Source organism: Molothrus ater, chromosome 33 (assembly GCF_012460135.2).
Source record: "Molothrus ater isolate BHLD 08-10-18 breed brown headed cowbird chromosome 33, BPBGC_Mater_1.1, whole genome shotgun sequence".
NCBI lineage: Eukaryota > Metazoa > Chordata > Aves > Passeriformes > Icteridae > Molothrus > Molothrus ater.
In genome coordinates, this window is record NC_071660.1 from 1044454 (window position 1) to 1068427 (window position 23974).

Here is a 23974-nt window from a genome sequence, read left to right on the forward strand (position 1 = left end):
CATTCCCCTCCAGAGCCCCAGGGAATCACTCCAGGGATCAAGCGATGGGGACACAGTGGGATCCCCACGGAACCACCCTTTTTCTATCCTATCCCCAACTTTCCCCCCCTCTCCCATCATTCCCCCAACCCAAGGACCCCTCCCAACTCAATCTGGGGATCCCATCCCTCTCCCACTCTGAATCCTCTTTTTCCCTGCACTCCCACTCCTTTCCCATCGTGCCTTCAGTTCCACCTCTCGTCCCTATTTGGTTTTGGGGGATGCAGGTCCCTCCTGCTCAGTCTGGGGGGTCACATCCCCCCTTTCCCTCAATTCTGGCAGCTCCTAGCTGCTTTTTCCTGGGAAGAATCCCTCAGTTTTGGGACTTTTGGGGTGTAGTTTAAGAGTGTGACAGCTCTGTCTGGCTTTCCCTTCCCTGCTGTGGCCTCTCAGCTGCCCCTGACACCCTGGGGGTGCTGGGATTTCCCTCCTGGGGACAAAGATGTTCATCCCCTTCCAGGAACCCAATGCCCGGCTGGGGCTCCAGTTCAGGGGGTCCTTGAGCAGCTGCCCCAGAACCTCCCCCAGGGTCTCCCAGCACAGCCAGAGCCACTCGGCCTGGGGTCCCCAAAGGCCTCAGCAAGCCCCAAATCCCTCCCAGGAACCCTCAACTCCCTCAAACCCAGCATCCCCCACATCCCCTGCAAGTTCCCCCCATGACCCAGGCCATGGCCATGTCCCCACATGTCACTGGCCATGTCCCACCATGTCCTCACCCACGGCTGTCTCCCCACCATGTTTCCATCCCTGTCATTGTTCCCCACATCTCCATCCATGCCTGTGTCCACCCACATCCCCATGAATGGCTATGTCCCCCTCCATGTCCATGCGTCACCATGTTACTCTCCATGTCTGTCCCACCATATCTGTGTTCTACCATGACTACACCCATGTCTTAGTTCAATGTCTACTTTTACACCAAGACTGCATATTTTAAAGGGATGAAGAGAAATGAAAAGAAAATCAAGACCAAAAGAAAAGGATTTCAGTGTCCATGCTGGCTGAGCATCCACATGCTTGGGTAGAAGGCAAGAACCTTTTCTGGTGGAGTTTCTATCCCACTGTCTCCAAAATCTTAGTCTTTTCCCCAGTTTTCCACCATTTGGCTACGGAAGACACCTTTGGGCAATAGGAAATCAAAATCATGTAATCCCTGAAGTTAGAAAGGACCTTGTCCTGGTTCAGGGCAAATTTGGGAGAGAACCCCCAAAGGAGTTTCTCTAGAAAGCAGATTCAATCAGCCCCTCCCCCAACTGCTTCAGGAAAAATAAAATAACTCTTTGAAGAAAAGTGGAAAAAACTGTTTATTATACAATAAAACCTAAACAATATTAAACAATAAAACCTCTTGCTGCTCTAAAAGAGAGACAAACTCACCAAGTCCCTCTGTGGGCTGTAGCTCAGGTCACTCAGTCCCTTATCAGTCCCTCTGGTGCTGGAAATGCTGCAGCCCAGGCCCGGCCTGGTGGGGCACAGGTGTGAGCTGCCCGTGCTCTTCTGGTGTTCAGGCCACAGCAGGTTTAAACAGGTCCAAAGAAAAGGGCAAAAAACCCACAGTCCAGAGAACTTCTTTGCCTCAGCTAGCTAAAACTAACTAAAAGCAAAGGAGAGCTCTGTCCCGCTGTCTGTCCATCCGCAGACAACACAGTATAGGAGCAGGAATGTGGAGGAGTGAGTGCAGTTTCTGAAAACAAACAGCATGCTGCTTCTCTACCCCTTCACTCTCAGGACAGGTCTTGAAGTTACAAAACTTATTATTCAGCATAAACAGAACAGACTGAGGATACAAACATCATATAGTCCACCCTGAACATACCTTCAACACCATTCAGTAGTCCCTGATATCACCAGAAGATAGGATTGAATGCAAAAGATTTTATGGGGATGAAAGTCAACAAATCTGCCCTCCCCAAGGAATTCCCATTGTAGGTCTGTGTCCCAATGGATGTTCCTGCTGCTGGGTTTATCTAGCTGCCCACAGGGAACCAGGAAGATGTGGAGCCTCCAAGCCAGGTGTCTTCCCAACACGGATCACCAGGACCATGGATCACCAGGGCTCTGCCCAACAACGCTCACTGGGGATCATTCAACATGGATCGTCTCATGGGGGACAGAGCTGGAGCAGCACACAAAGCTTTTCCTACACTTGGGGCACTCACAGGGCTTCCCTTAGTGGCGCCTCCGTTGGTGTTCTGTCAAGTGAGAGCTCTGTGAGAAGCTCATCCCACACTCAGGACACTCGTAGGGCCTCTCTCCAGTGTGGATGCGCCGGTGGATGGTGAGTTTGCAGTTTTGCTTGAAGCCCTTCCCACAGTCGGGGCAGCGGAAGGGCCTCTCCTCTGTGTGAATCCGCTCATGTTTGAGGAGATCGGAGCTCCTGTGAAACCTCTTCCCACACTCAGGACACTCGTAGGGCCTCTCCCCAGAGTGGGTGCGCTGGTGTTTTCTCAGGTCAGAGTTCCACCCATAGCTCTTCCCACATTCCAAGCAGGTGTAGGGCCGTTCCCCCGTGTGGATGACCTGGTGCCGAATCAGGGCTGAGCTTCCTCTGAAGCTCCTCCCACATTCCCCACACTCAAAGGGCTTTTCCCCAGTGTGGATCTTCTGGTGTTCCGTCAGGTAGCCCTTCTGGCTGAAGCTTATCCCACACTCCCCACACTCATAGGGCTTTTCCCCAGTGTGGATCACCTGGTGTCGTATCAGTTGGCCCCTCTGCCTGAAGCTCTTCCCACACTCCCCACACTCAAAGGGCTTTTCCCCAGTGTGGATCCTCTGGTGTTGGATCAGGATGGAGTTGTGGCTGAAACTCCTCCCACATTCCCCACACTCAAAGGGTCTCTCCCCAGTGTGGATCACCTGGTGCTGCCTCAGGGTGGAGCTCCAGCTGAAACATTTCCCACATTCCAAGCACCTGTGTGGCTTCTCCCTGCCATGAGGCTTCTCCACCAGCTCCAAGCTCTGGCTGGATCCCAGGATGCATTCCTGGCTCATGGGGGCTCTTTCCTCCCCAGAACTCCCTGGGCAGGGTTTGCAGCCCCTCTTCATGAGGTACATTCGGGTCTTTTCCTCCTCCTCCATCAGGCCACACCCTGGGAATTAAAAATCCTGGTTTGCAGAAAAAATCAAGAGGAGAGCAGCTTGGACTGGGAAAGCCTCCATGCCCAAGTTCATCTGGGAAAGTCAAAAATCCTTTAAACATCAAGATGCAGATCAAAAACTTCCCCAACATCAATATTCAGCAAAAACCCCCTCCAAAATACAGAGATTCAGCCCTCACAAAAAACAAAAGCACCAACATTTGCCCAATGAAGCTCAGAAACCCCAAGATTCAGCCTCTGTGAAAATCATGGATTCCCCCTCCCCTGGTCACCTGCTGCATACGGACAAAGCTCCTGGGGCTTGGGGGGAGGCTGCAGATACAGGGAGAGGCAGAACCGTGTGGTGCCGCCTCTTTCTGCTCCTCCTCCTCCGTTCCTGCTCTTCCTCACATTCTTCTTCCTCCTACAACTCCTCCTTCTCCTGCACAATCCCACCTTTTCCTCCCATGTCCAGGGTTTCACCATTTTGTTCCTCAACCCTGCTTCTCCTTCCCTTCTCCTCCTGCCCCAGGCCCAGCACCCGCTGCCGGCTCCCTCTTGCCCCCAAACCCACAGCATCCCACGGCAGGGGCAGGGATGGAGCTGGGGCAGGTCGGGCTGGGGCAGCGCTGGGCTCTCGGCCGCTCCCGCCCGCACTCGGTCCCCACTGCAGCCGCTCCCGCCAGGACAGCGCGGGGGGGCCCGGCCTTGGCGCTGCCCCACTCCCACCTCCCCAAATTCCCCTCGAGGGGGGCGCTGGGGCCGAGGGGGGCGCTGGGCGCAGGTGGGGAACGCTGAGAGCTGCGGGTCTGCCTGGCAACTGCTGAGTCATCAGAGCCGCGTGCTCTGATTGGCTGAGCGCTGCCTGAGGGCTGGGGCTGCAGCAAGGCGGGGACACCCTGCTCCAGGGGGGATGTCCCACAAACGCGGGATCCCCATGAAAGGAAGAAGAGGAAAGTGTCTTTACAATCAGATGCTGTGAATCTGCTGAGAGATAGAGCCAGGAACTTGTAGATAAGGAAGTGACAGGAGAAGCCATCAGTTTCAGAAAATGCTATTAATTGATGACACAGACTGCTGCTCAGCCAAGGTCCTGCTAAATTCATGAACTTCGAGAAGAACAACAAAGACTTCTGTGAGAGTCTGTCAGAAATATCCTTCATCTGCCTCACGATTGCCATGGAGAGAGAACACCACAAAATTAAAACCCCTCTTTGCTGAGCCAGTGTGGGGGGAATGTGATGTGCCTGAGGCCTGAAAGTATTGCTAGCTTACTTTTTTCCACAGGTGTTGTTTGCTATATGCTACACTGAGCTCGCAGGGCACCCTGCCCTTTTTGCACAATAGCTCTGGAATCCTCCCCACCTCTCGGCCTGGCTGGTTTGAGCTTCAGGGTGGTCCCTCCTCCAAGAGAAGACCCCTCTCGCCCATCCTTAACCATCCTGACAGACAAGTAGAGATGTAAGAAGCCTCTTCATCAAGGGACTGAGACATGAAATCCTTATGTGAGAAGGCCCCCTCTCACCTTCTTCCAGAGACTGGGACTGAAACCCCCAATTCGGGGGAGGTGTGCAGTGGGGGGGGGAAGGAAAGCTGCCCAAAGCAAGATGGATGTTGTAGGTGTAGGCAGTGGACCACGAAAACAATGGCTCTCCCCTGCTGCCTAGCTTGGACTTTGTGTACACCTCTTTTAAGTGCTATTCTTCCCCACTGAAGACCTTTGTTTTGGTTACGGAATTTATTCCCCCTTCCCCCAATGAAAAAGAGTATAATTGGGGTCCAGATGAACTGTGCCTCCGAGATCTCCCTGGACGTGACATGGCAGACTCCATCGGCTGGACCCCGAAGGACAACGCAGTACCACATTTGGTAGCTATAACCCACTCCTCTTCTTCCTCCCTCTTTTTCTCCTTTTTTCCCCGGTTCCCTCCCCAACACATTTCTGCTGTGGTTATTTCAATAAAGTTGCACTTGTTGATTATTACTGCAAATCCCCTGTGCCATGTCGGATTTTGCACCCTGAGATCACCCTAAGAACCATCAAGAAACCCGTTTGTAAGGACGGATCGTGACAACTTCACAGAGACATGAATATCATTTGCTATACAAAACTGGGGAGCATATAAAGCAGGAGTATATAGTAGGTGGATTGGGAAAACTGTAGCTCTTAAGTACTTCAGCCAGTGGGGAAAGGGAGAGGGAGATGTGGTCAGGAAAAGAAGGATGAAAAGGAAGCTGTATCCTCCAACAAATGGAGAGACCCTGTGGGAAATGTCCCATGGCTCTCCCTATTTTGAGGAATGAAATTACTTTTACAGGACTCCTCTGTCTGCTTTGTGGACAGAATCCTCTGGTGATGTCAATTTTTCCACACACCTTGGGACTCGTCTGGAATTCCTTCCACCGTCTGGGGCAGCGGGCAGTGAGTGCAGCTGAAGGTGCCTCACCCAGATTGGGTGATCGGCCCCCTTGGGGGCGGCAGCACCGGGGACTGATTGGGTACCTGAGAGTGACCAGGAGACAGACGAGTGACACATCGGGGGGGCTGTGAAGAGTCAGCAGGGAGAGAGCACTGAAAATCTCATCAGTGAGTGCACTGGGATCTTTGGGGAGTGAGCATGGCAGGGCACCCATGGAGACAGAAAAGGGAAAGCCAGGAAGGGGTCCTGTGCCAAAGGGATGATGATCCCAAAATATGTCTGAAGGGTCCCTTGGGAGAAGGTTGAGGTAGATTGCACACTCCCTCAGAGGCAATTAAGGACTTGGACACCCAGGGGGGCAATAAGAGAAGTGGAGAAGGGATTTGGACAACAGGGGATGGATGGCATTGGTGTGCTGGGAAGAGACTGGGTGAAGGGGAGTGTGCATGAATATGGTTAAGGCAGGAAGCAGCAGGAGGAATCTATGTGGTAAGAAAAAGAAAAGAGGAGGAAGAGAAAAATACTGAGGATTGGGGTTTTTTTTTCAGCAGGGTCTTAGCCTCAAAATTTGCCAGCTGATCATTTGCATCCCCGGTTTCCCGGAGAGGAAAACAAGGAGGTCAGGGTTTCAGGGGGTTTCTCTGTGGGGGGCAGCGGCAGCACCGGGCGCAGAGGTGCGGGACCGGGAGCACGGGCTGGGGGCCTGGGGGGAGCTGCGGGGCCGGGCCGGGGCTGTGGGGCAGCCGGGGCTCAGCGCCGGGCGCTGCCTGACCCCACCAGCCCCGGGCAGGGCCGGCAGTGGCCCCCGGCCCCCAGGAGGCTGCGGGACGCCCCGGCCGCTGCCCGGCCCCGTGGAGCTGCCGGCCCTGCCCGCCGGGGGGCGCCTTTGGACACTGCGGCAGGACAGGGAGCGGCTCTGGGATACGGGCTGGGGAGGGCACCCTGAGCACAGGGACGAGGAGCAAGGAACACCTGGGAAATGTGGATTATACATGGAAGGATCGAGACATTGTTCGGGACGCTGGAAAACAAGTAATTTTGCAGAAAGCTCAGCAGCTCTCAGAGGATGAGCACCCACAGGCACTGAGGGGGGCTGCAGGAGGGGCAGAAGAAGGCCCTGCAGCACTTGGGCACAAAGGCCCAGCAGGTGAATGCAAGAAGGGAGCAGCAAAAGGCCAAGCTGAAGGCAAAGGCCAGGGCAGAGTTCCTACAGCCCCTGAGGGATCAACCCCAGGGCCCAAGGGGGCCCCAGCACCCAGGGCACGGGCTCGGCCACAAGCACCCGGCAGAGGCATTGCCCTCCTCGGCAGGGGACAGCCCACCCAAACAGCCCCTGGCAAGGAATCAGGGCTCCAGCTGCAGGGCACAAGGACACTGCAAGCACAGACAGCAGCACCCTCAGGACCAGCAAGTCCACCCCTTGATGGACATGGATTGGCAGGGCTGTCACAGCTCCCATCACACCAGGGACCCTCCACACTGGAGCCCTTGAGAACATCAGGGTAGGCTGGCATTGAGAGGAGGCCTTTCCTGATGGACACAGGGGCCTCTCAATCCACTCTGAATCTTAGACCTAATGGGCAAAATAGGAAAGGCATGGTTTAATTATTAAGGGAATAAGTGGGAAAGATGAGCAGGTATGATTTCATCAACCACTACTAGGAGATGTAGGGGATACGTTTGAAATAAATTAATTTCTTTTTCTTCCTACTTGATTGCAATTTACTGGGAAGGAATTGGTGTGTGGATTTTTATATTGTAAAAGATGATACAGAGGCTTATGATGTTGTACTTATGTGTCAAATGTCTGGCAAGGCCTATGCTGAAGTGAACCCACAAATGTGGACAGTCCAGGGAAAGAGGGAAAATTAGATATGGAGCCTCACCAAATTACTTTGAAGCAACAAGGACAAGAGGTTGCTTGTATTGATTTAAAATCAATACCCTATTCCAAGAGAGGGAAGGAAGGGCTTACAGCTTATTACTGACTCTCTCTTAAAGGCAGGGTTTTGGAGCCAGGGATCTCTCCCTACAACACTCCAGTCAAGAAACTGGATGGATGGACACAAGGAGGAATCACAGAATTTTCAAGTGTTAAAAAGCAGATTAACTGAGGCTCCTGCCCTGGCCTTCCTAGACAGGGAGAAAGAATTTGAATTGTAGGGGGATGTTAAACAGGGCCATGCTGAAGAATTCTTGTGTTAAAATGTTTAACCCAGTGGCCAGAGTGGCCTCAATGTCTGCAGAATTGTGCAGCCACAGCTTTCATAGGAACTGAGGCCTGAAAACTGATGACAACAGGAGGATCTCCTATTGTTCACATCTGGCATCAATTACAGCTTTGACAACCAAAAGAGCCTCTAAATGGATGAGCAGGGCTCGGTTATTACAGTATGAAACTTGTTCAGTGGCGCAGGAGGATTCAGAACTGAGGACAGGGCAAGGGTTTAACTCAGCCTCCTGTTTGAACAGCCTGGAGAGGGGCTGGCAAGAAACTCAGGTGTTGTAGTGCGTTTTTATACTTTGTAATACTTTGAAGTAGTTTTGTTTTGTATTCCCATATTTTTCCCAAATGGTTTATCCCAAACTGTACCCCTCTCCCTTTACCTGTGTAATCCCTCTCCCGGGATGAGATCATCCCCAAACCCCCACCCTGGCTCTCTGTCAATCACTCAGCATCCCATCCCCTCCATCCAGAAGTTTCAGTCCAGGTCATGAGTGATTAGCCAGAGGCCAGGGGTCAGCCCCCCAAGCCTTGCCCCATACGCTGTCCTATATGTTTATCCCCCAGCATCCATCCCTTAGGGTCACTTACAGGTTGGTAAAATGTTATCTGCTTTTGGTTTCCACCTCCCTTTAAATGTGACCTTGGCACATCTCCTGGGCTCTGGACAGGAGGCCTCCTGAGGTGCAGGAGCTCCTTTGGGACTCCTAATAAAACCTTGGATTAACCCCTGCTAAGAGTCGGCCCTTTATCTTCTACCGCTGTCTCTGGGGTCTCTTGTGCTGTGAAGGCGACCAGCCCAGGTGCCCTCAGTACCCTCGGGGCACAGAGAGTGTCTCCCCGCTGTCGGCCGTGTCGGGGCTGCCCCCTGGTGTCTGCCGACTCGAGACTGGCCCGGGGTTCCTGAGAGGCTCGCAGAGAGACAGAGACACCCAAGACTGCATTCAAGGGACAGAGCTCCAGACCCAGGCTGGGAGAGATTGATGAGACAATCCCTGGACTGCAGGAGAAAATGTGTTTCTGGATGGCTCTGCAAGGGCAACAGAAGGGAAAAGAGCTACAAGACAGGCTGTTATTAAGGAAGGGGAATCACACAAAGCGCAGGTCACCGCCCCATGCTCAGCTCAACCCGCAGAGCTCTAGGTGCTTGTAAGAGCCTGGCACTGAAATGCCCTGAGCAGGAAGGCTTCAATATCTTCTGCTGACACCATGGCACCTAACAGGGGGGCAAAAGCAATTCTGACTGCTTCAGCAACCACTGCATCACTTATTAAGGTATTTCTAAAATAATTAATTCATAGAGAAGGGATTGTGGAAGCAATAGACTCAGAAAGAAGAACTCATTTTACTCAAAAGATCCTTCAGGAGGTTATGGCAGCTTTAGGAATACAATGGGACCTTCATAACCCCTGGCACCCCCAGAGCTCAGGTCAGGAGAAATAAAGAAACACTTTTGGAAGCTGGTAATAGAAACCAAGATGCCGTGGGTACAGCTTTTGCCATTGGCTATGGCAAGAAGAAGAACCAGACCCAGGGCAGATATTCAATTATCTCCCTTGGAATTGATGTCTGGAATTCCTTACCCTGGTAACTCTCCACCTAGTGCAGGGTGGAGATAAGGGATGTATGTTTCAAGCAGTCGGTGGCCAGAATCCTGTCTCTTGTGAAATCTCTCCCACAGGAAGCTGGGCTGGCACAGAGCCTGCCCTGGGACTTTGCTGTTGCCAACACCCAGCCAGGACATCGGCTCCTGCCTAAGGAGTGCAAAGCAGCACCACTGGTGGCCAAGGGGCCCATGCCAAGTGTCCCTGAGGCCAGAAACAGCCGCCAGCACAGCTGAACACGGGGGGACCCCTCAGCCTGGCCTCAGGGGCTCTGAAGCCCCGGAGATTTGCACTTCCCGCCTGCAGCAGGACCATGGGAGCCGCCCCTGAGCCTGCCCTGAAGGCAACGCAGCAGCAGCCAGGGCTCCACAGCGGGCCAAGCCCCTGGGCCTGCCCACAGATCCTCTGCTCAAACCCTCGGAAATCCTGGCCACCCTCCTCTGGCACCTCCAGCCACTGCGGCCAAGCCTTGCTGCCACTGCTGCAGCTTCAGCGCTGGCTGGGCCTGCACTGCCACAGCTGCTGGGGAGCACCACGGCACAATTCCACTCTGGGGCTCACTCACACCCACACTCTGGGCTGCCTGGGATTGCATTGCTGCAAAATGTACCCATTTTGTTTCTTTTAAATCTTCTTTCGCTACTCAGGCTTGGTTTGTCTTTGGCTTGGGGAAAGGAATTTTAAAGGTTTTATTTAAAGGATGTTACACCACTCAACAGAGATGAGTTCAACATCTCCACAGACTGGGAATAGCCCAAAAGACACCCACAGAGATAACGACCAGCAATGAAACATCAACGCCCAGCAGCAAACAGCAACCAACAGCTACCCCAGACACTGCCCCCGGCACAGCTGGAGACACCTGGTCTGGAAAAGGCTGAGAAGGACATCCAGGAGTGTGGAGCTAATTAACTCCAGAGCGGAAGGAATCCGGATCTAATAGGAAACCAAATACTAAAAACTACACCACTTGGAAGCAATGAACATTAAACCAATGGATTTAGATTGGTTCAGACTACATAAAGTTTAGGAAAAAACTAATAAATCTCACGTGTCATGGAATGATCTTCTCTGCACACTCGGGCTATGTGTGGATGGAATGATGTGTGCTGCATATCTTTGCCAAAACCAAGTAATGCCTTGACTCTCTAACACTAAAGATATTGTTGGAGGGTTTTTGTTTTCCCCGCAGTTTCAGTGACAAGAATACAACAGGAGAATCGTTTTTCAAAATAATCCTACTTTATATGGTTAGGTAGGTTTGGGACAGAAGTGTGAGAATCAAGTTTTGTTATGGGTTTTTCAACGTTCACCTAGAACTACTTTAAAGGTGACCATTTAACTCAGAAACAGTTAATAGTTTGTTTAAATATTGTTTAAAAAACAAACAAAAAACATCCCCCTACCTAAAACCATAACAAAACAAAAAACCAACCAACCAAACAAATAAATAAAAAACAAACAAAACCAAAAACAACAACAACTAAAAAAGCAAATTGGGGGGGGGGGGGGGCTGCATCGCTGCTCTGGAAAAGAAGCTTCATTCCAGGCAGCCTAGAGAGGAGCTTCAGAAATGCAAATTAACCCTGCTGGGGCAAAGCCTGGACAATGTACCTGGGTCTTCCTACCCGGGGCAGGAATTGGGCTGATTCCCTCTGCCCGCTTGCACAGATGGAATTTGCACAGCTAAAGGCAGAGCCCATGGTGAGGATATCTGACTCTGCAACAGAAATTGGTACAGCTGCAAAAGGAAACAGCAAATGGAGAATGTTGTGGATGCAGCTCATTCAGCAGGTGAGCGAGGGGATGCAGGTGGCAACCAGGCCTCCTGATCCAGGAATGCCTAGAGAAGGACAGGGAATGAGGGCACTCAGAATAATTCCAAAACCAAAGAAGACTCAGTAAGAAAAAAAACAGAGTCAATGAGTCAATCTGCATGGAGATAGGGCCAGGGACTTGTAGAGAAGGAAGTAACGGGAAAAAACATCAGTTTCAGACAATAGAACAAACTGACACGGACTGCTGCTCAAAATTCCTCTAAATTCATGAACTTCGAGGAAAAGAACAAAGACTTAACAGAGCCAGGAATATCGGCTGTTCTACAAAAGTGGGGGTGCACATTAACGAGGACATGCAGTTGGCGGATCGGGAGGTCTGAACCTTCCAAGTACCTCAGCCAGTGGGCAAAGGGAGAGAGAGAATCGGCCGGGAAAATGAGGATAAAAAGGAGGCTGCGAACTACAACAATGGCAGCGAGCGCACGGCAAATGCGCCACGGCCTCTCCCTCTGCTCAGCAATAAAGTCACTTGTACAGGACTCTGTCTCCTCGGGGCACAGAAACCTCCGGCCACGTCAATTTCCCCGCACAGCCCCGGGCACGGGGCAGCCGCCTCTGTCCCAGCCACAGGAACCGGGCCGAGCCAGCGCTGCTCCGGCAGCGGCTCCTGCCGAGGCAGCGGCCGCAAGGAGACCGCGGGCAGCCGCTCCCGCAGCGCCCTCACGCCAGCGGCAACACGCGCCGGACACAGCACAACGAACCCGCCTGAGCCCCCTGCCGCCCCCGAGGCCCGCAGCGAGCCCCGAGCCCCCGCACAACCCAGCGCGGCTCCCACCTGCGCTGCGGCCGCCTCCCAGCTCCGCCGCCGCCTCACCGCGCTCCGGCCGCTGCCGCCGCTCCCGGGCCCGCACAGACGCTCCGCCAATGGCGCCGCTGCCGAGCCACGGCCGCCCTCAGGCCGCCACCGGGGCCCTGCCCCGCCCCGATCCCACCAATCAGCGCGCCAGAACCACGACTGACGGCACCGTCGCCCAATCGCAGCCGGGGGCGGGCTCTGCACACGGCACAGCCTCGCCCCGCGCTCTCAGGGCCCCCCGGGCTGCGTGAGGGCAGAGCCGGAGATGAGGAACAGCCATGGAACGGGCCCGGGCCCGAGCCCGAGCGGGATTGAGCTGAAAACACAAACAAACTTCTCCGCACCTCCCGCCACGGCTTTCCCGAAGCACTGCGGCGCCGGTGGCTCCGGCTCAGCGGGAAGCCCTGGAGCCTCACTACAGCTACCCCTAATTAGGAGCATCAGTGCATCGTTTTAATTTCCCTCAAATAGGGAAAACTGCTCAAAACCTCTGTGGATGAGTGGGGGAGGGGAGAGATTTCTGACAAAAAACTAAAAACTCAGAGCAGGATAATGAGAAGTAAGTGAAGACCCTTAAATCCAGCCTTCCCCCACGCCTCCCTCCTTCCAGCTGCACCTCCTACCCCGGCAGTGCCGGAGACAGGGAATGGGGCCGTGCTCACTTCATGCCCCGGGGCTTCTCCCTCTGCTCGGGGACAGGAGTCGTTCCCCTGCTGCACCCTGGGCTCTCTCCCACCGGAGACTTCTCCAGGAACTTCTCCAAGCTGAGTCCATCCCACGGGGCACAGCCCCCCTCCAAGTGCTGCAGCGTGGGTCACTGTGCCCCGGGGTCAGTCCTGCCCGGACAGGCTGCTCCAGCGGGGCCCCTCTGGCCACGGGGTCACAGCCTCCTCTCAGGCATCCCCGTGCTCCAGCGTGGCTGCTCCGGGGGCTGCAGGGGGATCTCTGCATCCCCATGGATCTGCAGGGGGATCTCTGCATCCCCATGGATCTGCAGGGGGATCTCTGCAGCCCCATGGATCTCTGCATCTGGCACCGCCGTTTTTGGAGGCACCAGGAATAGGCTGAGCTCTGCCTGAAGCTCTTCTCACATTCCCCGCACCCTTCCCGGCACAGGGAGGCTTTTACCTCCTCACAGCTCCCCAGGCTGGGTTTGCAGCCCCTCTTTGTGTGGGATTTCTGGGCCTTTTCTTCCCCGTTGGATTCCTGCGCCGTGGAGCCGTTCCAAATGGCCTCTTCCACAAGGTTCTGTGGCAGGGATTTGTTCTCCCTGGTCTCTGTCTGCAGCTCAGTTCCTGGGGGAGGAAGGACAAGGAGAGGAAGAGACAGGGAGAAGGGAAAGGGGAAAAGGCAGACGGAGAGGAAGGAAGAAGGAGGAACAAGGGAGGAAGGAGATGGGAAAGGAACGTGGATGGATGAAGGACAGAAGGGGGAGAGGGAGGAGGGCGGAGAAGGAGAAGATGGGATTTGCCTCCATGCCAGAGGGAAGGGGAAGGAGATCCCCCCAGTCCATCCCTGGCAGGATGGCGTTGGCAGTGAGGCTGTCCTGCAGCGATGCTGGGCTGGGAGATGGAGCAGCAGGGAGGGGAAAGGGGCAGTGATTCCTCCTGCCCTGCCTGGCTGTCCCAGTCTGGAGCGTCCTGGCGCTGCCGAGGCCCTTGGAGCGTCCGGCACTCAGGAGCCCGGAGCTCACGGCTGCTTTATAAAGCTGACAAAGTCGGCAGGATGGGTCTGGGTATGATCTCAGCAAACTGGGTTTATTGGTACAGGAACAGGGGACAGAGCTGAACAGGGTCCAGGGACAAAGACAGGGTGCAAGCCAAGGGCACAGGGGTTTTTTATATGGGGTAGTGAGGGTGGAGCTGAGGGTCAGGGTCCAATGGATATGGGGGAAAATGGGGCAAAGGAGGGGTTAAGGGTCGGGTCAGCTAATAGGGAAACAGGGGCAGAGGAATGCAGTAAACTGGGGCCAATGGAGGGACAGAGAGGGAGAACATTCTAGGGACTAACCAGAGATGGGTAATAGGGGTGAACTAGGGTAATTAGCCAATGGGCCAATGACAGAGCATACTTTCCATAAATCAGCATGTGCCTGCAAAGATCTATGGAAGAAGCAAGCTTCTCACCATAACCTTGAAATCTATTCTTCTTATTGGGGACCAGTCCTCCACAGCTGTAGAGCTGCGACTGCTGTTAAGCCCCTGGGCCTCCACATCAGTGTAGTATCCTTTTCTTTGCAGCCTCCTTCTCTTCCACATAGACCAAGTTTAGGATTGTGAGTTTCTGGCTTGGGGGAACAACAAGGGGTGAACACCATGGGTTTTGTGAGAAAGGAACCTTACTCTTTAGAATTTTTTAAAGTTTAACAATGGCTAATTAAAGACAAATTAATAACAGCACTGGTGTTTGGCAATGGCCAGAGGCACACCGGTTAACCACAGCAACTCCTTGTCTACTTTTTCCATTGTATTGTTGAAATACATATTCATAATGATTGTACATATTCAAACATTTCTTTGAACTCATTTACATGTTCCAGGAATTCTTTAGGTTGGTTTGACCCCCAACTCGCCTTTTTAGAGCACGTGCAGGAATCGTGGATTGCTGTTTTGAGGGTTGTGTGTCACTGCCTCACAAGGGCCCCTGGTCTGTGGTTTCAGCAGGTGACAGTTATTGACAGTGGAAAGGTCAATGGCAGGAGTCTTCATCACATCCCTTCCTTAGATGTTATCTGACCCTGCAGACGGTTTTAGCTATTTCCACAAGTCCTTTAAGCCAGCATTAGCTCTTTCACAAATATCTCTGAGTCATTCTCATTATTGTCAATTAGTTAGAAAAATAAAAGCATTAGTTCTTATGTGACAACTACAGCTACTTCTGCAAAAGTTAACATTATAATGCACAACACATGTCCAGGTTTGAAAAAGAAGTAAGTTTTTTGGGATGCAGTGGTCAAACCAATAGGTGCTCAGATTTGAATATTGGCACCTGGTGTGGCCACTGAGGACATGGATACGCCTCTGAGAACACGGGGGTTAAAAGCAGAGAATGCCCAGGAGAAGCTCTCTTGGTTCCGGTGCGTGAAAGGTTCAGAGCTGCCCTGCCCAGCTGCGGATTCGGTGCGGGAGGGGAAGCCATGTGGCCGGGTGAGGTGAGCCGGGCCTTGGACAGAGAAGGGAGGTGAAGGCCCCTGCAGGATGGAAGGGTAGAGGATCACTGAGAGGGATCGGGCAGCCACTCCACCCCCACCCCAGGAGAGAGAGAGAGTCGGTGTCTGTGTCTGTGCCACCTTGAAATTTGATAGCACCGCCGGAGGAGAAGGGCGGGGGGATGAGTTCTGGACAGGCAGAGCCTGAGATTTTTAACCCTTTTCTTGGATGATGGAAGCCTTACAAATGCTGATCCTCCTGGAGTTGAATGAGAAGAGAAATAGAGATAAGAGGAAATGGGCCACGAGAGAAGTTGAGAAGAATCTTGGTGGGTGGATGATGGAGTGGCCTTTGGCTGGACTTTTCTTGTATTGCCATGCACAGAACCATTTTTCCTGTGACACAGACACTGCATGAAGGGGGGAGGCAATGGCTTGGAGCCAAGAGAGTGCAGTGATGTTATGTGAAGGAGCAGTGTGAACAGAGGCAGGTGAGGAGGGTGTGGTGGTGCCCTTGATCTTCAGTGAAGAAGATCTCTGTTCTCGAGACCCCTCGGCCCCAGGGGGTGAATTTGGAGGGGACAGGTGTCCCAAAAGTGAGAGTCTGTGCTTTTTTTTTGAACTGGGCAAAGCATATTTAAAAGGGGAACCCCAGAAGCAGCTTTGGTCCATGTACAGTGGTGAGAGCACTGGGCATGGAAGGAAGATGTCATGATGGCAAATGTTCTCTGGGCGGTGCCACGTATGACATGGAAACACAAGAGGTTTCAACTGTGTTTCCTGGGGAAGCCTATGGTACAAGAGGGACTCCTCTCTTCTTGATAAACTGAGAATTGATTATCTAAAGGGTGGTGATGGACTGAGAGTTAGTGATCTGAGGGGTGGTAAGTGAATTGAGAATCCAAGGTTTTGGTCTTACTGTGATGTATTGGAAATTTGGTGGGGGGAGGAGGAATGTTTTTGGAGGGTTTTCATTCTGAGTTCTGTGTGTGTTTCTTTTTAGATATAGTTGTAGGTTGATAAAGTGTTTTTTTTTTTTTCCTTTATTCCTAAATTGGAGCCTGCTTTGCTCTATTCCTGGTCACATCTCACAGCAGACACCAGGGAGAATATATTTTCATGGGGGGACTGGCATTGCGCCAGCGTCAAACCTTGACAGCAGGCCCAGGCCATTGGAGACTCAGGCTTCTATTGGCTGGCTGACCAGGAAGTAATTGGCTCAGCCAATGAGGATTAACCTCATGGGCTCCTAAGGTGTATAAGGGAGCAAGATCTGAATAGAGTGAACTGTTGCTGCATGAACTCAGTGTGTCTTGTCACTGGTCTGTCTCTGAAACTGTGACAATTGGTGGACCCTGATGTGATTGCAACAGCTGCTGCCAATAGAGCAGGGAGACAGACGGGGCAACCAGGAGGAGTTGCTTGCAGCCTCTGAGCTGCGAAGAACGGCATATAGAGCTGTGATTAGTCTGGACCCCCTTTATTTTTTCTTTTCTTTTTTTCTTTTTTCTTTTTGTAAGTGGAAGACACCACCAGCATGGGAGCATGGTCTTCAACACCAGAGGACCCTCTCCTGAAGGTATGGTTTCCCATTTTAAAGAAAAGATTTGAAAAATATGAGGAATGGTCTTTATTAGCCTTCATAACGTGGTGTGAGAGCCACGGACTGGATGTATTAGAATGGGCTGTCCTAGATTTAAAAACTTGAGAGCAGGCTGGCTGACATATCCTTACAGCTGCCTCCACAGGAGATGACTCTGCCATTTATGTTATTAAACCATGGAGACTCATAATGAACGTGATAAAAATGTTGCAGAGCAAGCAGGTGGTGAGAACGGCAGAGGAATCACAACTGGTACTGTCTGCCGAGGCGAATGGCAAAAGCACGGCACCAAGGGAGGAAGTGGGGCAGGCAGACGTTGTGCTGGATGCGAGAAGGAAAAGGATGGGTACAGAAAGTACAACGTGCGGGGAGGTCTACGGGCGGAGCTGTGGAGCCTCCCCAAGCGAGGGTGACCTACCCAGGGAGCGCCCTGACACCCTCCAGGACCCGTCCCTGAGGCCATCAGCGAAACCGCCCCAAGCGGCTGTGCTGTGTTAAATGGGCACTCTACAGCCCCTCTGTACCCTGCTGCGGCTGCCAAGACCTCTGAAACAACTGGCCACTTTCCTTCTCTGTGCTAATGCCCGTAGTTCTGCTGTGCTGGCAGAAACTTCCGTAACTGCCCAAGAGCAGCATGCATTGTCACTAGAACGCACTGCTGTCGATTCAGAGGGCAGAGAGATGCAGTGCTGCAGAGGTGCTCTGCTGCTCTGCCATGCCCTGCTGACCCGGCTGAGACCCCAGAAGTGGTGCTTGGTAGCGACAGGAAGGTGCGTTGCTGCTGCAGCCACTGCAAGGCACCCAACTGCCGCTGCTGCAAGATGCCTCGCACCTGTGGGATGGTGCATGGCCGCAAAGCAGGGGTTGCTACCGCTCCACCATACCCTGCCACCCTGGCTGAGATAACAGAAGCGGCACCTGGCCCCAGAGAGATTCCAGATCCTCTGTGCCATGAAGCACTGGTTGAAATCCCTGTATCTGTCTCTGCCCGCAGCAAAGCTACCTCTCTGTGCTTTGCTGTGCTTGAAAACACCCCTACATATGTACCTAGCAGCAGCAAGACTGTGCCTGGCCCTGGCACAACAGGGCCCAGCCCCTGTTGGGGCGCACCTGGCTGCAGAACTACTCCTGGCTGCTATAGAGCTGCCCAAGCCTGCTGCCAGGTGCGCCACCAAGCCCTGCCTGCGGCGGATCCAAGCTCTGTGGCTGTCACAAGCACGTATTCTGAGACAGCGCTTAGTTGTGCTGATTGCACGGTTCCCGTGGCAATGGAGAAATTCACAGTTCCAGCAACGCCTGCAAAGACCCCAAGCACACCAGAACTGCTTCCTCCCAGACCTGAATCCCAGCCAAACATCACGCCCGGAAGCAGCAGAGAGTCCGGGAATCCCCAAATTGCCGCTGCCACTGCCAAGAGTTCACCACAGCTGGAGCTGGCCCTTGAATGTATGCCAGCAAGGGACACTGGCAGAGACTCTGAACAGCCCATCCATCTGCGGGACCCCGTGATAACACTGCCCTTGCCTTACTGCCACAAACATCGTTCGATCCAGTGTCTGTTTTGCAGAAGATAAAACAAGTCGCTATTGCAGATAGGGACTTCAAAGGGGCAGAACTCATTAATGTGCCTATGTCTGGGGGCTGGGAGCCAGAGGACGGGACATTAGCAGTTTTCCCCATGGTAAGAGGCAGTAGAACTGCTCTAGATAAGTACGCCCCTTTCCAGTGGCCAGTTCTTTCCAAGCTGTGCCAGCTTGTTACCAAACACGGTTTAGGTTCGCCTGCTGTTGCTAACATGGTACATTTCTTAACAACAGAGGCGGTAACTCCATTTGATATAAAGCAGCTTGTTAAATTAATGTTTTCAACAGTCCAATATATGGTGTTTGAATCTGCATGGAAAAGCAGTGCAGAAAAACAGCAATTAAAAAATCTAGATTTTCCTAAATGAAGATCCACGTTATGAGGCAGGGGTCTCAGCTCCTGGAGCTGCCACCAGTGGGTGATCCACAACTCCAGGCTAGGCTACACCCACTGGTGCTAGCACAGGTCAAAGGACTAGGTACGCAAGCTTTATTTAAGGTAGCAAATATGGCAAATCCGACCCAAACATATTCAAAGATTAAGCAGGGAGTTAATGAACCATATCTGCAGTTAGAGAGATGGCAAGATGCAATGCAGAAACAAATTGTTAATGTAGAGATCAAAAATCACCTAATTTTACAGTTAGCAAAAGATAACACCAACGAAGACTGCAGAAAATCTTAGAACTATTACCCAAGGAAAATCCATCACTAAATGAATTCATAAATGCCTGTGCTAAAGTAGGTTCTCATTCCCACAATGTGACCTTACTAGGCAACTCAATAGGGCTGCTGTAAGAGTGTCACCTCAGTATTGTAAATATAAACAGCAAGGCCATCTGAAAACAAATAGTTCCTGTAAACCCACAAATCCTCTCAAGGACCAGGGAAACAAATGACTCAGGTGAGGAGGGGATGCACAAAGACAAAAGCATTTCCTCACCTTCCTGTGAAGGCTCATGTGATCAGCACACAGGAAGGACTCAAGAAGCAGCTGGAATGGATGTATTCACATCTGACACAGTAACCATATGCAACCCAAAGGTGCCTAAGATTCCTGTTGAAGCACAAGGACCTATTGGGAAAGGATTAAGTGCACTATTGACTGGAAGGTCTAGTGATACAATGGAAGGTATCTTTGTGTACCCTGGTGTTATTGACTCAGCCTTTAATGGACAAATATATGCTATGATTTCTACTATTGCTGGCCAGGGGCTATGTACAAATCACAAACAGGACAGGCCTGCAAGGAATGTGCCTTGAGCTGTTTTATTTTCCAGCATCAGTGTCATTACTGGTTACGACAATGGGAAGATGCCAGCAGCTCACATCCCAGGCAGCAGACCAAGAACTTAATGTTACAACTTACTTTATAAGCTTTTTGACCAATCACACAAAGCAAAAGCATATTGACAGTAGTTCTATCCAACCACTATAAGCACACATACCTTCAGTTAAAACAATGCTTGCTTATTTTGAATACAATACCTACTTGTAAGCCTTAAACCACAATGCACAGACCTCCATTATTAAGCTTAGAACTTCCTAATATCTTGCTAGATATACATTTCTGTAGATTAGGGAGTTATTCTAGACAAGCATTAATACACAGAGCATTGTTCTATTTATCCTTACTTTTCTACTTTTTACTGCTGACCTATCTCATGGCTACTGCTTAGCTCTAATCACAGTTCTGGTGTCGCTGAGGCCTGCCTTTTGCAGCTTTCCCAAAACACTCTGATTTATGATTCTCACATTGCCCCAAGGAGGCTTTATTGCCCCAAGCAGGATTTATTGCCCAAAGCAGGATAATTTCACACCAGAAGTGAAGCATCATGAATATTTGTGGTTCTTGCCTTTAAAACATTGGAAAATGGGATATGGATACATTAGCAAGAGCTGTGGGGTGGGTGGGAGCAGCAAGATGAGCTCTGCTGGCAGCTCTCAGCTTTCCCGGGAAGAGGGAAGGGGCAGGATCCAGCTCCATGGATCGCTCAGGCGGTAATTCCTGCCAGAATGAGCGAGGGTCACAGTGTCACCCTGTCCCCATTCCACAGGATGGACCTGTCTGGAGTCCATGGAGAGCAGGAGCTGCTCTGGAATCCCACGTGATCCCACACCAATCCTGCTGCAATCCTGCTCCATCCATCCCACCTGTTCCCACTCCATCTATTCTGCCCCAGCCCTGCTCCATCCATCCGACCCCATTCCAGCCCATCCATCCTGCCCCAGTCCTTCTCTGGAATCCCAACCTGATCCTGCTCCATTCCATCCCACCTGATTGTTGTCTGGAATCCAGCCCTGATCCCACTCCATCCCTCCCACACCAATCCTGCTCCATCCATCCCTCCTGATCCCACTCCACAATCCAGCCCAAATCCCACTCTACAATTCCACCTGATCCCACTCTGGACCCTGCTCTGATCCAGAATCCTTCCTTGATCCCAGTCCATCCATCCTGCCCTGATCCCTCTCTGGAATCCCACCCTGATCCTGCTCTGTACCTGTGGTCAAGCCATTGGTTCTCACATCTTTTCCTGCAGAGAGAGAAGATCCATGAGATTCCAGCACGGATCACACACTGGGATTAACCCCAGGATCCATCCTGGGATCCACACAGAGGGGATCCAGAGCTGGATCCGCCATTGGAACTCACCGGCTGCCGGGTTGTATCCATTCCTGTCCCTCCTCCCTGTGGAAACAAAGTGGGATCAGCGTCAGTGGCACAGGATTCCCAGAACGGTGCTGGGTGGATCCGTGTCCCTTCCTGACCCCCATCCCGTGTGTTACCGGATTGGAGCTTCCAGACACTGAATCCGATGAAGATGAGGATGAGGATGGCAGCGATGACAGACACAGCGACCACCACGGAGAGATGGGATAGTGAGGAGGGGGAGGGGAATCCCCATTTAGGAATTCCAAATTCCCAATCCCCACATTCCCATCCTCACCCCAAGCGAAGATCCTGGGCTCTGGCATTCCGGGATGCTCCACCCTGCACCGGTACTGCTCCCGCTCCTCCGGCAGCGCCTCGATCCTGGCTCAGGTGTGGAAGGTGCCATCGCTGTTGGGAACGATCCCGCCCCACTCCGTCTCCTGATCCAAGGTTTCACCCCCCCTTCATCCAGCTGACTGCGATTGTGTTGGGGTAGAATCCGTACACGTGGCAGGATAGGATCAGCGTCCCGTGTTCCTCTCTTCTGGACACATGGACATCAGAGGGCTCTGGAATGGAATAATGGTGAGGAATATCCATGGAATTCCCATTGGAATGGGATGAGAGTGAGATCTGCCCACGGAATTCCCACTGGAATGGGATGGAGATGAGATCTGCCTATGGAATTCCATGGGAATGGGATGGGGGCGAGATCTGCTCATGAAATTCCATGGGAATTGGATGGGGGTGAAATCTGACTGTGGAATTCCATGGGAATGCAATGAGAGTGACATCTACTCATGGAATTCCTACAGGAATGTGATTGGGGTGAGATCTGACCATGGAATTCTATGGGAATGGGATGGAGATAAGATCTATCCATAGAATTTCCACAGGAATTACCATGTTCCCAAGTCCTCCATTCCCAAATCCCAAATCCCCACAGGAATTCTGCTCCCACCTTTGCGCTCCAGCTCCTTCTGCCCGTACCCGACGTATTTCCGGAGCCATTCTGGGCATTCGTGCTTCAGGCAATTCGTCCGTGCCTCAGCCACGGTGCCATCCTGTTCCCAGCGCCTCCTGGTGATCTCAGCAGCGCTGTCGGCCACCACAAATCTCCCGGATCCCAGGTCAAAGGAGATGAAATCCCGTCCATTGTAGCTGTGCCGCTCAGATCCACGAACACTCCCATCGGACAGGAGATCACAGCCACGAACTATCAAATTTGTGTGGGGACCTGGGGGGATTGTACCCACAGAGACCCATGGAATTGCATCCCAGCCCCACAGAGCCCCATTCCAGCCCCTTGGAGTCCCATGGCTCCACATCCCAACCCCATGGATCCCATCCTAGCCCCATGGATCCACATCCCAGTTGCATGGACCCAATCCCAGCCCCATGGATCACAAGCTATCCCATCTCAGCCTAATGGACCCCCATTTCAGCCCCTCAGAGCCCCATGACCTGTAGATCCCAGCCCTACAGTTTCTATCCCAGCCCCATAGGCCCCATTCCAGCCCCACAGGTCCCATTCCAGCCCCACAGATCCCCATCTCACCCCTACAGTTTTTATCTCAGCCCCACACATCCCCTCCCAACCCCATGGATCACAAGCTATCCCATACCAGCCTAATGGATCCCCATTTCAGCCCCTTGGATCCCTGTGAATCCACATTGGAGACCTATAGATCCCATCCCAGCCCCACAGTTCCCATCTCAGCCCCTTGGATCCCCATCCAAGCCCTACAGTTTCTATCCTAGCCCCACAGTTCCCATCTCAGCCCCATGGACCCATATCCCAGCCCCACAGATCCCATCCCAGCCCCATGGACCCATATCCCAACCCATGGATCACAAGATATACCATCCCAACCTAATGGATCCCTGTTTTCAGCCCCTTGGAGCCCTGTGAGTCCATCTCTGAGACCTACAGTTCCCATCCCAGCCCCATGGATCCCCACCCCAGCCCCACAGTTCTCATTCCAGCCCCACAGATCCCATCCCAGCCTAATGAATCCCCGTTTCAGCCTCTTGGAGCCCTGTGAATGCACACCTAAGACTTATAGATCCTCATCCAAGTCCTATGGATCCTCAACCCAGCCCTACAGATGCCATTCCAGCCCCATGGATCCCCATCCTAACCCCATGGATCCCCATCTTAGTCCTACAGTTTCTATCCCAGCCCCACAGAACCCATCCCAGCCCCATGGATCCTCATCCCAGCCCTACAGTTCCCATTCCAGCCCCATGGATCCCAACCCAAGCCCACAGATCCCATCCCAGCTCCATGGATCCACATCCCAACCCAATGGATGACAAGCTATCCCATCCCAGCCCAATGGACCCCCATTTTCAGCCACCTGGAGCCTTGTGAGTCCATGTCTGAGACTTATAGATCCCATCCCAGCCCATATGTCCCATCTCACCCCCCCAAATGCCATCCCAGCCCCACAGCTCCCCCCACTCACCCCTGCTCTGGTTGTACCACTCCCGCAGTACATCCAGGTGCCCAGCAGCCACCTGCTGGTTCCTCACATTGATCTGGGTCTCCCTGTCCCAATATTCCTCCTCGACTCCATCCTTTATCCACTGCGTCAGTGGCTCCACCCGGCCCCGCTCGCTGTCGTAGTGCACGAAGGGGATCCCATCCAGGTACCCAATGGACATGAACTGGGGGATCCCCGGGCTGGGCTCTGACACCGCCACTTGCAGATAGTGCAGGGAGTGGAGAACTGGGGGGACACGGAGATTTGGGGGGATTGAGGAGATCATGGATCAATGAAAGGGGAACTGGGAGAGCTGGGAAGGGGTTTGGGGATCCTGGGGCCAAGGAAAGGATGTACAGGGTGGGAGAGGTGGGATGGACAGGAAAGGGCCTGCAGGGGGTCCTGGTGTCCAGGAATGGGGGCTCAGGGGGTTCCAGGGTTATGGAAAGGGGGTGAGGGGTGCAGGGACAGGGAGAGGCCGGATGGGGGTTCCAGGGGAT

The 23974-nt window shown here is 52.7% G+C and overlaps 1 protein-coding gene across 1 annotated transcript; it reads right to left on the reverse strand.

Moving 5' to 3' along the window:
• Positions 1-1318: 1318 nt before the first annotated feature.
• LOC118700781 (zinc finger protein 660-like) lies at positions 1319-23895 on the reverse strand. The gene is given in 7 exon segments (XM_054518094.1): positions 1319-3128; positions 20837-20869; positions 20989-21024; positions 21284-21449; positions 21451-21557; positions 21950-22225; positions 23457-23895. Coding segments are annotated over 7 exon segments (1842 nt in total). The 5' UTR covers positions 23761-23895; the 3' UTR covers positions 1319-2208.
• Between the last annotated feature and the right edge of the window lie 79 nt (positions 23896-23974).